Consider the following 12955-nt stretch of genomic DNA (forward strand, 5'->3'; position numbering starts at 1 on the left):
TTTTTTTTTTTTTAAAAAAAGGACATGGCTGAAATTAACTTAGGTTCCAACTGTATTTTAAGAACTTCAGCCTTTCTAGAATCACGTTATTCCCTGAAGGAAAGCCTTTAGTGACCTGTGGTATCGGCGTCCTTTAAATAACACACCGTTGAGATATTAACTCAGCCACCACTAGCCGTTTTACTCCCTAATACACGCCGCGGTTAAAATTACCACAGGTGTTACCCTTACTCCCCGAGAATAGGCTATTAATTAGCTAAAGAAACTCGCGCTCCCCTCCCCATCCCTAAAAGGTAAAAAAACCCTCTCCGCTAGAATTACCTCAAAAGCTCAAAAGGCCCTGCCCGGCCTCGAGCTCGAGGACTTGGGCCGCGGGAGCACCGGAGAGAGACTTTTTTTTGCCCTCCGGAGCCCCGCAGCATCGTCTCTTTTGAGGAAAGAGAAACGCGTCTGCTGGCCTCTCACAGCGCGCTCGCTTTTCTTTTTTTGCACTCAGCTTGAGGAGCCCGCCGACTTTTTAAATGCCCCCGCCTCCCGGAGAGGAGAAAGGCCTCTCAGCCAATCCGAGCGACGGGTTTTCGGAGCAGCCAATCGCGGCCGAGGCAGGCGCGGAGAAGGGGACTCGCCAGGAGGTCCTTGGGTGGCTCCGGGCGGGGAAAAGGGAGCGCGCTCGCGCTCGGGCTCCTGCGCACGCGCGCGCTCACGCGCACGCGCCGCTGTTATTTCCCGCAAGCTCGCAATCGGGGCCCGGCGCCCGGAGCGGTTGCCATGGAAACGGCGGGAAGCAACGCGCGGCGCCTCATCACGGCCAGGTGGGCCGAAGCTGCGCAGGTGAGGGCAGATTGGCGGTTGCGACGTGTGTGTGTGTGTGTGTGTGTGTAATGCCTGCTCCTCAAGGCTTCGCCTCATCTGGGGGACCCTTCGCCCCGCCGGTGGCGGTGGGAAGAAGCGGGAACCTTTGAACTACAAATCCCATCCCTCAGGCAGCCAGCGGATCTCCCCTTGTGCCGGAGTACGGTTGGAGGATGCCCCCCCCCGGCAAAGGCCCAGTTTTTAAAGTATTTCTCCCATTGTTTTTGCAGCGGTGCTTTTTAGGACTTATATACCGAGGGGGTGGGTGTGCTTTAGATTACAAGTCCCATAGCCCCCTCCCGGGTGGGGGGTGTTGATAGGGATCGTCCCTTCTTGCAAAAGAGAGCTTTTCTCCCGTTAATGTCTGAAAATTTAATAAAAATAAAAACGTAAAATTACGATTATATGTAGCATATAGGAGATGCTTTGGACTACAGTTCCCATTAGCCAGTGTGTTGCAAGAGAGGCAATCCCCTCAGCCCCCCCCCCAGACAGCCTAATGGGAACTGTAGTCCAAAGCATTTCCAATGCTCTACATATAACCAGATGCTTTGGACTACAGTTCCCATCAGCCAGTGTGTTGCAAGGGAGGCAATCCCCATCAGCCCTCACCTCAAGGCTGGCTAATGGGAACTGTAGTCCAAAGCATCTCCTATGCTCTACGTATAAACATTATTTTATTTTTATTTTATTTGTATTTACTGTATTAAATTTTCAATTTTTCGGTTGGCAGTTCCTTCCCACCTAAAATTCAAAGTCACTTTTTCTTTTCTTTCTTTTTTTGTTTCCATCTTCTTTACCATGTTACAATCTTGCCAGGCAGCTCATGGTTTGGTTTTGTTGTGCAAATATTGAATTTATTTTTTCCAGGGTTTTTTTTTAAAGAAAAAAATTCCAGGACTGGTTTGTTTTGCTTTACTTGAAAGTTATAATAGAGTTTTTGATACATGGTGTCTTGCCGTGTGAAAGCAAACACTGGAGGGATTTCTTGAGCGGATCCTGCTACTTTGGAACTGTAAAAGCAACAGCTAACATCTGCTAAAGTGTTTATGCGCTGAAGGGGAACCACAGCTTCCGGAAAAGAGGCATGCAGTGAGCAAGCAAAGATGGAGGTGTAAAACTAGACTGCCTTGGGGGACGTGTCTTCTAATTGATTTCCTTTCTTACGAAAAATTAGCGCAGGGTAGGTTCATATTTTGGAAGGAAGCCGGTTTAAAAGTTGCTGACTTCTCTTGTTTTATGGTGAAGCAGCTGCTCCATTGGTTATGCCCTGGTAACGCCTGGGTTTCTTGCAGCTTTTTGCCTCGTGACATGCAGAGGTCTGTGCAATGAGGAGAGGCCAGCCACAGAAAACATCCCTTGGGAAGCCACAGATGTCTCCGTCCCGTGCCCGGAGTCCAAAATCTCCTGCAAGCGCCCGTAGCAGGTCATCGTCTCCGTTGAACAGAGAAGGGACTCCGCCGATCCACCAGCCAACTGGGCGAAGGTATCAAGAAGAGGTAGATCAAGAAAGCGATACAGGTATTGCAATAATCTGAGGGATATAATAAAATGTTGCAGCTTTCCTTCAGGGACTTTGCTTAGGAGATCTAAATAATATTAACATTATGATATTTATATGTATTTATATGTAAGGATGTAGGTATATCCATATGTATGTAGCATGTTTATATGTATGTCATGTGTTACGTGTTTTGAGAGCAGAAAACAGAATTTCATTAACGTGTGCCATTGTGCCCACAATAAAAAATGACAATAAAGGTTATCCTATCTGGGCATGGTTTTTTAAGATTATTATTTTGTGTGTGTGTGTGTAGAATATATGCTACAGGTAGTCCTTGACTTACAACCATTCACTTAGTGACAGTTCAAAGTTGCAAGAGCACTGAAAAAAGTGACATGGCCATTTTTCACACTTAGGACCGTTGCAGCATCCCCAAGGTCCCATAATCAAAATTCAGACACTTGGCAACTGACTCATATTTATGACGGTTGCAGTGTACCGGGGTCACGTGATCCCCCTTTGAAACCTTCCGACAAGCAAAGTCAATGGGGAAGTCGGATTCACTTAACAGCCATGTTTCTAACTTAATTGTAGCAAGAGAGGTTGTAAAAGGGGGCCAGGTTCACTTAACAACTGTCACAGAAATGTTGGGCTCAGCTGTGTCGTAAGTTGAAGTCTGTCTGTATTTCTGTTTTGACTTACCATTTCATCCGATATGAATACGATTTCTAATCCTGTCATAAAGATTTCAGGCTTTATGAAGTGGATGGAGGAGAAGAGTTCCACTTTTCTCCTGCTGGTTTTTTTCCCTACTTTGTATTGGGTGGATGGTTTGATTTTTAAAGTTTTTAATATTGTGTGGCACCCAGAGTGTTAACGGAGTTGGCAGCGTATAGGTTTAATACAGTGTTTCTCAACTTCAGCCATTTTAAGATGTCTGAAGTTCAACTCCCATAATTCACCTCGATGGCTTTGATAATGTTTAGATTGTTCCTTGTTCTGTTTCTGTATCACTCACTACCTCAAAAACCTTGCTGTTGATTTCAGATGGCAGTCCAGGCACCCGGTACATAACGGAGCCTCTTATTAAGAAGCTGGCCAAGCAAGAGAATCTGGCACGCGTAACTGCTCTGAATCTTTCCCTCAGTAAAGATGGAGGGAAGAAATTTAAGGTATATGTCTGGTGCCTTGTACTTTAACAACCATCAACCACAGACCAATAAGAGATTATGGGAATTGGGCAAAGAAACCTGATCTAAAGAAACACCTTATAATGCTTTATAGTGTGACTGCAGAGCTGAATAGATTAATTCAGTAGCATGTTCTTATTCCTTTCAGTACATAGAAAATCTGGAGAAATGTAGTAAACTGGAAGTCCTAAACCTCAGCCATAATCTAATCGAAAAGATCGAAAAATTGGATAAACTTTTGAAGTTATTGGACCTCAACCTCTCTTTCAATAAAATAAGGTAAGCAAGAAAAAAGAGTAAATAATTACAGAGCAGATTGTGCTTTTCTTGAGGTGTTTTTTTAAAAAAAAACATCAACAGATAAGGCTGTTCCCATTAAAAAAATGGGAACTTGCATCAGCCAGAGATTAACGTGTTGTAAAATGAGGAGGACAAACTTTTGCATTCTTCTTAAACTCCTGATAAACCCCCTCAATTTCAATATCTTGTTCATTCTTCTGTTGTAAAGGGATATAAGTACATGGAGGAAGTCTAAGAAGTACGTGGAAAAATAATGCATAATAACAAACCAATATATGTTAGCAAACTTCCTATACGTTTAGCTGCCCTTGCACTTTTGCAATTTCTTAGTTTTTTATTTAAGCTGAGGTGTTGTTCAGTTCTTTGAATCCTGGCCTACGGAATGGGAAAATGTTGTCACAGCTCTTCCTTTGTGTAAGGACTAACATTAATGATAAAATCTGAACCTCACCTTAAAATGCCTGTTTATCAACCCATCTCTCTCTCTCTCTTTTTTTTTTTTTTGTCCAGTAAAATAGAAGGTATTGAACATTTACACAGTCTTCAAAAGCTGAATCTGGCTGGGAATGAGATTGAACACCTCCCTATGTGGCTGGGGAAAAAACTCCGGTCCCTTCGCATCCTGAATTTAAGAAAAAATAAAATCTCATCAGTAAGCGATTTTCCCCCATAGCAGTGTTTATTATCCTACCATAGCTCTCGTTGTGATTGTTTAATTCCTTCCCATCACTATAACAATATAGTCACCTCTGAAAACGTTTTTGCTTCCTTGGAATACCAGCAATACCAATACTGACCATAACTATAAGAGCCCAGATGTCACAGTGGTTAAAATGCAGTATTGCAGGCTAACTCTGCCCATGGCCAGGAGTTTGATCCTGACCAGTTCAAGGTTGACTCAGCCTTCCACCCTTCCATAAAATGAGGACCCAGATTATCAGGAGCAGTATGCTGACTCTATAAACTGCTTAGAGAGGGCTGTAAAGCATCGTGAAGTGACATATAAGTGGTATTGCTTTTGCCAGAGGAACAAGCTGGGATAACCAGTTGCAGAATCCTATGACTGCAGAAAGTTACTATAAATATATATTGCTTTCTGCTGGAAAACAAAGATAGGGTCACATAATTTCTGGTAAATGTTCCCTAAAGCTAAAAAAAGAAAATGTACTCTCTCCCACACAAAGAAGTATTTTGTGTGTCCTTAAAATGCTCTTCATTAAAGCAGGGTAGTTTTTTTTAAAAAAAAAACCCTATTCAGAATTCAGCTCAGTTTGTCTTTGTGTAAGCATCCTTACAGACGTCTTTTTAGTAGTAGCTATACAAATAGATTTTTAACTCCAGAAATTGAGTTAACATTATGCGTTGTGATTGGTAGAATCATTGTGTGTTAGCGTGAGGGTGTGTAATGCCCCCTCATCGATTTCTATTCAGTTTTAGCCGAAAAGAACCATTTAACTTATTTAATTTTCTGTTGAGTTACTACTCTGTAGTAGGAAACTAACTTCAGCTTATGCCTCAGTGCTGAATTCCTGTGCCGTTATTTCCTTTCAGCTCCACGAAGTAGCCAAACTGAAGCCTCTTAAAGATTTGACCACGCTGTTGCTGGCAGACAACCCAATGGTCAACCTTCCCCACTACCGTCTCTATACCATCTTCCACCTGAGGTCACTGGAGGATCTGGAGGGGCAGGCGGTGACAAATTGTGACAGGGAAGAAGCCCTTGAAAGATTTAATTTAGGTAAATGCCAATTTGAACCCTCATTGCACATTCCAACAGTTTCCCTCCAAAAACATGTTATGTTGCATCAGGTGGAAGCCCCCTTATGCAGAAGCGTTTAGGACTGTAACGGAAAAGGAACTGCTCCAATTTCTTTCTAGGTGTGATCATGCTTTCACGTAGAAAAGGATTGTTTGTGACACTGGGATGGTAACCCACATTTGATGTCCTAATCCAGGATTGAGTGCCGCATCAGCATTGCGGTTGCCCACAGGGGGCCGGGTGGGTATGGCCAGGGTGGGCGTGGCCTACTGGGTGGGCGTGGCTAGACTGCGTATGGCCTACTGGGTGGGCGTGGCCAGCTCTACATCGTTGGCATCAAGGGTGCCTATGGGGGCCTGGGCAGGAGTGGGACAGATCTGAGGGTCTCTGGCGGAAGGAGGGTCTCTGGGCCAGGGCCAAGGCAGTGGGGGCCGTTCCCTCACTGTTTCCAGGATGGCTTCGCGGGCCGCATGAAACCACTTCGCGGGCCGGATGCGGCCCCCGGGCCTTGTGTTTGACATGTCTGTAATCCGTTCCATATAGTCTAGGTGAGATTCAAGAACGTGTCAGTCACAGCCTCACACTGTGTGACAGGCTTCCCTCAGCAATGGCACCAGCCTCCTGACAGGTTTTTCTCTCTCAGTTATAAGCGAACATTCAGTTTGGTCTGCCAATCCAGTTTGCATTACTTATTTGCTTTCCTGCCAAGAAGAGGCTAGACACCCCTTTCTGGCTTGCTTTGTCTTTGCAGAAGAGATAGAACACCTGGAACGTAACCTGGAACAGATGACCAAGGAGATAGAATGCTTGCAAAACAAACAGTCTGATTTGCTAGAGCAGATCCAGCAACAAGAGGAGCAGAATAAGTCCTTAAAACAGAAGCAAGACCAGCAGAAGCAGAACCATAAAGACCTGGAGACTGAGCTGGAAACCAAAAATGAGTTGGTAAAAGCAATATATATGTAGATTCCAGTGTGAGGTTATGGATTGCTGGCAGACTTAATATGAAGTTCACTTCTTTAGGGAATGCACTGTGCTGTATTTAACTCTGCTTTCATTAACTATGGTTAATTGAACAGTTTGTTATGCTAAGCCATCAGGCGATCTGTTCTGGTTTTGGCTTTGCCTTCTGCATGCACAAACCCACTATGGATTGTTCAGCAAACCATGAGTCTAAACTAAAGCATAGCTTTACATGATGCGTAAGCCAATTGGTCACATAATCCACGCCCACTATTGTGCTGTGATCTCAACTTACTGCTTGTGTTCACAATTCTCCTGAAGCTGACATCGCTTTACTCCCTGCCTTTTCCGCTAGCTGAAGCAGAAAACCGTGGAACTGACTCGAGCTTGTCAGAAGCAGTATGAGCTGGAACAAGAACTGGCCTTCTATAAAATCGATGCCAAATTCGAGCCGATGGGCTATTATCCCGTGGAGGTAATTCTTGGATGGTGGTCTGATTTCCATAAAGTAAGATCTTTATAGGGACGCGGTGGCTTAGTGGGTTAGGACGCTGAGCTTGTCGATCAGAAGGTTGGCAGTTTGGCGGGTCGAAGTGAGCGCCTTTCACTCGTCCCAGCTTCTGCCAACCTAGCAGTTTGAAAGCACGTAAAAATGCAAGTAGAAAAATAGGGACCACTCCGGTGGGAAGGTAACAGCGTTCCATGCGCCTTTGGCGTCTAGTCATGCCGGCCACATGACCACAGAGACGTCCTCGGACAAGCGCTGGCTCTTCGGCTTTGAAAGGGAGATGAGCACCGGCCCCTAGAGTCAGAAATGACTAGCACGCATGTGCGGGGGAACCTTTAGCTAAGATCTTTACGGAACACATAGATCAAAAAAGAGACAACGTCTCATGGTTCAAGTGATGCTGGCTTTGTGGGTAATCTCCTAACATCCCTGGACTCGTGCGTTACTTCTCCTCTTTTAGGATGTTGAATTTGAGAATGTACCGGGTGAAAGTCCTTACATCGGGAAGGCCAGGTACAAAAGGAACACATTTGCTGTGGAAGGTTACCTCCCCAGGAAGGCTCAGCAGATGGGGATGGGAAACCTGGAACAGGAACAAGAAGCCCAGCAGCTGAAGCAGAATCTTCTTCAGTCGCTCGATAAACAGCTTGAGGAAAAAGAGAGGAAGATTAAAGAAGGTATAAACAGCTTTCTTTTTCCTACCTGGAAATCTCGAGCAGCGAGCTTAGAACATTTGATGGATGCTGATCTATCAATAAGGTGAATCGAGGCCGTGTGGTCACAGAGATGACCTGAAATAAGACAGCTCCTCCTCTCACAGGTTTCACCATCCTGGTAGATTCCAGTAAGACACACTGAAATAGCTTCGGAGGTGGTTATTCAGATTTAAAGTCAAACCCCTTGGCTCTTTTGATCTTCCTTTTTAAACCCGTCTCCGATCCTCAGCCTCTCGGCGGCCTCTCAAACCCTAGGCGTGAAAGTAAAGAGTCTTTAAAAGCTTTGGCAGCAGTTGTTATTTAAAAATTTAAAAAAGGATTTGCTTTCCTAACACTAGAGAGATGCCTTCCGGAGCTTCTACATTGCCCGCTTTTAATAATTTTCAATTGAATCTTTTTTTTTCTTTTTTTTCAGCCCAGGAACAATTGGCCACACTGCACAATGAAGTCGCAAAGGCAGAGCAACAGGTCTTAACAGTCACCGAGGAGCTTAAACAAGTCCAAGATGCCGTTGGGCAGAAAAAGGTATGAACAAATGAGCAGCGGGACAACCAATCTAGCTGTGCTCACCCAACATGCTAAACCATGTTTCTCCTTTGCCAGTCATGTGTTGCGTCAAACCCAATAAACCATAGATAAAAATGGCTTAATGCGAGACATAACCTTAGCTTAGAGGTTTTTTTGTGCCCGAAGGATAAATTTCAAACATTCCAGTTTAAGGCTCTTAAACTGGAGGACATCGTGCTTTTTGGAGCAAAACATTAAAACAATCCTTAATCTGGGATGGGAACAATAACAACATATTTAGCATTTTATCTTCCATTTTCATCATTTATAGCAACGCTGCTGAGCATGAAGTGACAAGAGACTGACACGGAAACCCTCCAAAGTCACAGTCCTGCGCATTTATGTTTGGATTTAATTTCCATTAATGCAAGGAGGTTGATGTCTAAGCAGGAATGGGGACCCTGATTCTTGAATTGCAATAGATTCCAAGTTTTTATACCTCAGCTTTTAGCTTGGGAATCTCTTGCGTCGCTCATTCTCCCCCAGGTTTCGCTGATTATATGCTCTGCATGTTCAAATCCAGGCATCTGAAGCAGAAAAGGATTGTTTTCGGCACCAGCTAAGCAACAAGATACATCTCCTACATCGGTTACAAGAGGAGGCTCTGGAACTAGAGAGACAGATGCAAAAACAGCGCCAAGAAATGGCGGGAAAGGAAAAGGAGCTAGAAGGCTTGCAAAGTTTCCTAGATTCTCTGGATCCTAAAGATCCAAGACACGTAAGTCTTCCCGTTTTGAAACGGTTTTCTTTCTTTTTTAACTAGGATCTGTTCTGTTGAAGAAACTCAACTCAACTTCGAGTTGATTTCTTTAGATTTTTGGCAACTACGTCCTTCAGACGCTTCTGTTTATTGCCAGAGTCGTTGCCAACGTCCAGTTAGTCTGTGCTGGGAACCTGCAAGTCTGCAAGAGGTTTAGATGCAGTTTCGCCTACCCGGAGTTCCCTCAGCAAAGCCAACTTTCATTAACCCACATTCTTTCATTTTGCGGAATATCACAAATTACTTTAGCAGGGACGGTTCCGCAACCAGCTCCTCCAGCTTTTCAATCCGTTGGGCCTGAATGCTTCTTCTCCCAAACTTAACTTTTGGTGCCCGAGGCCACAAAGCGCATCACACAAAAAGCCCTGCCCAGATATGCAGCCTTCCAAAACTGACATCCCCGCCGTGCTTTCCAAACAAAAGGAAGCCAGTTTCCTCCCGAGAGGCCAAGATCTGCCTCTCTCGGAGAGCAAAACTGCCTGCTGCAGCTCCTAAAGCCGATTGGCCGCCGCCGGCAGCTTCCTGTGTTGTGATTTAAAGCAAACAGGGCAGAGCCCAACTAGCTGAGACGAGCAGGGGATTGGGCACACGGGTTCCTGCTGTGCAGGCGTCACAAAGAATCTCGCACGGTCTCTTGGAGCTGGCTTCTTTCAAACCACTTCCTCGCCTGAGTGCAACTGTCAAAGAGGGGACGATGCACAGAACACAGAACGAGAAAAAGAGATTAGGGGAACTGGGTCCCAGTTAAGCAACGCCTTCCGTTGCTGCATGAATTTCACATACTGAGGGTGGGGGTGGGGTGGGGGGAGGCCGCGGAAAAGAAAAGCAAGACAAAGAAACCAGTGTAAGTTGTCTCCTTTTTTTTTTCCTCCCCCTCCTCCTGTCAAAAGACTCAGCTCAGCAGCTGCAGAGACCTTGGGGGAGCCGACTGTTATTCAGCGATAGACTGTAGAAAAAAGAGAGGAAGATCTTGCACAATTGTGGGTGTGTCGCCAGGGGCTGAGCAGTTTAGCGAGTGTGCGATTGTGCTCACACGTAGCGTGCTTCAACCTTTTTTTTTTTGCGTTGCTTCCGAGAATCTGGAGGAGCCTACCCGGAAATCATTTCATTCTTGGAATCCGGAGTAATTAACGATTTTGCATTTTTGAATTAATTGCTGGATGCTGCGGTTTTGCAAAGGGACTGTTGGACTGACCATTGAGATACCTCGTTGTTGTTGTTGTTGTTGTTTTAACCATTGCTGTTGCTTTTATTTTGGAAGTTGACAATCCAAACAAATCATTTTTCTTTTTCTGTTGGTCTAGAACAGGGCTCTTCAAACTTGGCCCTTTTATGACTTGTGGACTTCAACTCCCAGAATTCCTCAGCCAACGTGCCTGGCTGAGGAATCCTGGGAGTTGAAGTCCACAAGTCATAAAAGGGCCAAGTTTGAAGACCCCCTGGTCTAGAAATAGCCAAATACAGTATAGCTATAATTACTGATAGGCTGAAGGCCCAGCTGAAGGAAGTCAAGCCCGCAGAATTTAGCTACTATTTTCTAAGCCAGTGCAAAGGGAGCGCTGTAATAAAACTTGCTATCAGGACAACTCCTTAGTTCTAGGTTGCTTCTCTCCTTGATTAGTTTCCATCCTTTGCTTCTTGTCCTGCCTTCAGGTGCTTTGGAAAAGAGCTTGACCCCCCCTCACTTCTTCGTGGCAACCCCTTAGATATTGGAAGACTGCTATCATCTCACCCCCCCTAATCCTTCTTTTCATTAAACTAGACACACCCAATTCCTGCAACCGTTCTTTGTATGTTTTAGCCTTCCAGCCTCCTAATCATCTTTGTTGCTCTTCCCTGCACTTTTTCCCAGAGCCTCAACATCTGTCCATTAAATAAATACATTTAAATAAATTCTGTTCCTAGGCTCATATGAAGGCCCAGAAAGCAAGCAAAGAGCAGCAACTCGACATGATGAGGAGGCATTATAAGCAACTGGAAAGCCGCCTGGATGACGTGCTGTCCCGGATCGCAAATGAAACCGAGGAAATCCGGGATTTGGAACAACAGCTTACAGATGGTAACCTTCTCCTTTGCGGTCATCTCCTCCGTCCAGAATTTTGATGGCAAAGTGGCCGCACGTGCCTCGGACGTAGGGGCACAGGCCTTTAATGACACCAATAAATATTAATCAAGGTTTCGTTGCGAGAAACATCTGGGGTAGCTTGTGAACTGTCTTTAATTAACCTGTTTGCAGGCCAGATTGCAGCCAACGAAGCCCTGAAGAAAGACTTGGAAGAAGTGATCCTAGGGTTACAGGAATACCTCAGGAACGTGAAGACTCAGACGAAGCAAGCCACCGACGAGTGCAAAGAGCTGCGGAAAGAGAAGGAAAGTTTGTTGAAAAAACTGGGGGAAGTAGAGGAAGAGAGGAACCAGTTGGAAATAGTTGCCATTGATGCTGAAAACCTGAGAAAAGTGAGTTTCAGAAGGCACCTGTCTTCCTCAAATACTGTTGTTCTTGTTTTTTTTTGCCCCCTCTGTTTCTTTAGCTGACAAGCTGGCATCTTTGATTTCAGGAAACTGCGAACCTGGAGCGGGCTCTCCAACAGCAGCATGAACTCAACGAGGCCTTGCGGGAAGCCCAAGGAGAAATCGGCGCTTATGAGGCTGAGCTGGAAGCTGAGCTGAAGGCCCGAGACACCGAAGCCAGCCAGCAGAAAGAAGAGCTTGAGAAGTTAAAGCAGATTATTCAGGTAAGGCAAACACAGAAGAATAGAATAGAAGAAGGGGACGACAGAGAAGGAGGTGGCTGGATGGAGTCACCGAAGCAGTAGGCGTGAGCTTAAATGGACTCCAGAAGATGGTAGAGGACAGGAAGGCCTGGAGGAACGTCATCCACGGGGTCGTGATGGGTCAGACTCAACTTCGCAGCTAACAACAACAACAAGGCAAACATACAAAAAGAAGGTCCCCTCACCTTATTGTTTGAAAATCAAAGTTAATGGCTCTCCAGCTTTAGAATCGTTGCTGGGACTCCCCCGAGAAGTCATGTTTTAAGGCAGGGGTGTCAAACTCAATTTCACTGAGGGCCGCATCAGCATTGCGGTTGCCCTCAGGGGGGCGGGTGGGCGTGGCTTACTGGGTGGGCATGGCTAGAGTGCGTATGGCCTACTGGGTGGGCGTGGCCAGCTCTACATCGTTGGCATCAAGGGTGCCTATGGGGGCCTGGGCAGGAGTGGGACAGATCTGAGGGTCTCTGGCAGAAGGAGGGTCTCTGGGCCAGGGCCAAGGCAGTGGGGGCCGTTCCCACACTGTTTCCAGGATGGCTTCGCGGGCCGCATGAAACCACTTCGCGGGCCGGATCCGGCCCCTGGGCCTTGTGTTTGACATGTCTGTTTTAAGGTGTCAAAACATGTTCCGGACAGATTTATTTCAACAAAGAAAGGGGAACTTCACCTTCAGGGCCTTTAGAAGAAAAATGTAAACCAATATTCAGTAGCTTAATTGGGAGGTTTCCTTAAAAGATTCTCTTCGTTTGTCTTCTAATTTTGTTTTGTTTTTCTCTGACGGGGGGGTACAGGTGGAACAGTCTGCCCTTCAAGCTCAGCTTGGCAAGGAGAGGCAAGCCCTGGAGAATGCCTTGGCCAAAGCGCGATTGTGCGAAGTGAGGGAGCAGGAAAATAATCAGCTGCTCGCCCAACTCAGCCAGCTGCAGGTAGAATGTTTTTTCCCCAATTGGATCCGTAGCTCTACTCCTTTTCCTTCAAAGAATTGATATTAGCCTGATGGAAACCGGTTACATTTTCTCGTCATTCAGGTCTGTTAAAAATTAACAAAACCTTTATGCTAGAGAA

At 45.5% G+C, this 12955-nt stretch overlaps 1 protein-coding gene and 1 long non-coding RNA gene across 2 annotated transcripts in view; one reads left to right on the forward strand and one right to left on the reverse strand.

The window, feature by feature from the left end:
- The first annotated feature begins 718 nt into the window (after positions 1–718).
- Positions 719–12955, forward strand: part of CNTRL (centriolin) — a 33575-nt gene continuing 21338 nt past the window's right edge. Inside the window, exons 1-15 of the mRNA XM_081339774.1 lie at positions 719–831; positions 2148–2373; positions 3404–3528; positions 3695–3825; positions 4357–4498; positions 5398–5584; positions 6357–6550; positions 6924–7043; positions 7537–7753; positions 8208–8317; positions 8883–9077; positions 11025–11178; positions 11356–11576; positions 11678–11854; positions 12682–12816. Of these exons, the coding sequence (XP_081195900.1) occupies positions 2181–2373; positions 3404–3528; positions 3695–3825; positions 4357–4498; positions 5398–5584; positions 6357–6550; positions 6924–7043; positions 7537–7753; positions 8208–8317; positions 8883–9077; positions 11025–11178; positions 11356–11576; positions 11678–11854; positions 12682–12816 (2301 nt within the window). The 5' untranslated portion in view covers positions 719–831; positions 2148–2180. The remainder of the gene's footprint in view (positions 832–2147; positions 2374–3403; positions 3529–3694; positions 3826–4356; positions 4499–5397; positions 5585–6356; positions 6551–6923; positions 7044–7536; positions 7754–8207; positions 8318–8882; positions 9078–11024; positions 11179–11355; positions 11577–11677; positions 11855–12681; positions 12817–12955) is intronic.
- On the reverse strand, positions 8003–11259 carry LOC308674957. Its single transcript, XR_014028011.1, has 3 exons — positions 11174–11259; positions 8799–8886; positions 8003–8043 (listed from the first exon to the last, which is right to left on the reverse strand). It is a non-coding gene; the product is annotated as an uncharacterized lncRNA (long non-coding RNA).

The sequence above is a fragment of the Vipera berus genome, assembly GCF_964194415.1.
Source record: "Vipera berus genome assembly, chromosome: 15".
Lineage (NCBI taxonomy): Eukaryota > Metazoa > Chordata > Lepidosauria > Squamata > Viperidae > Vipera > Vipera berus.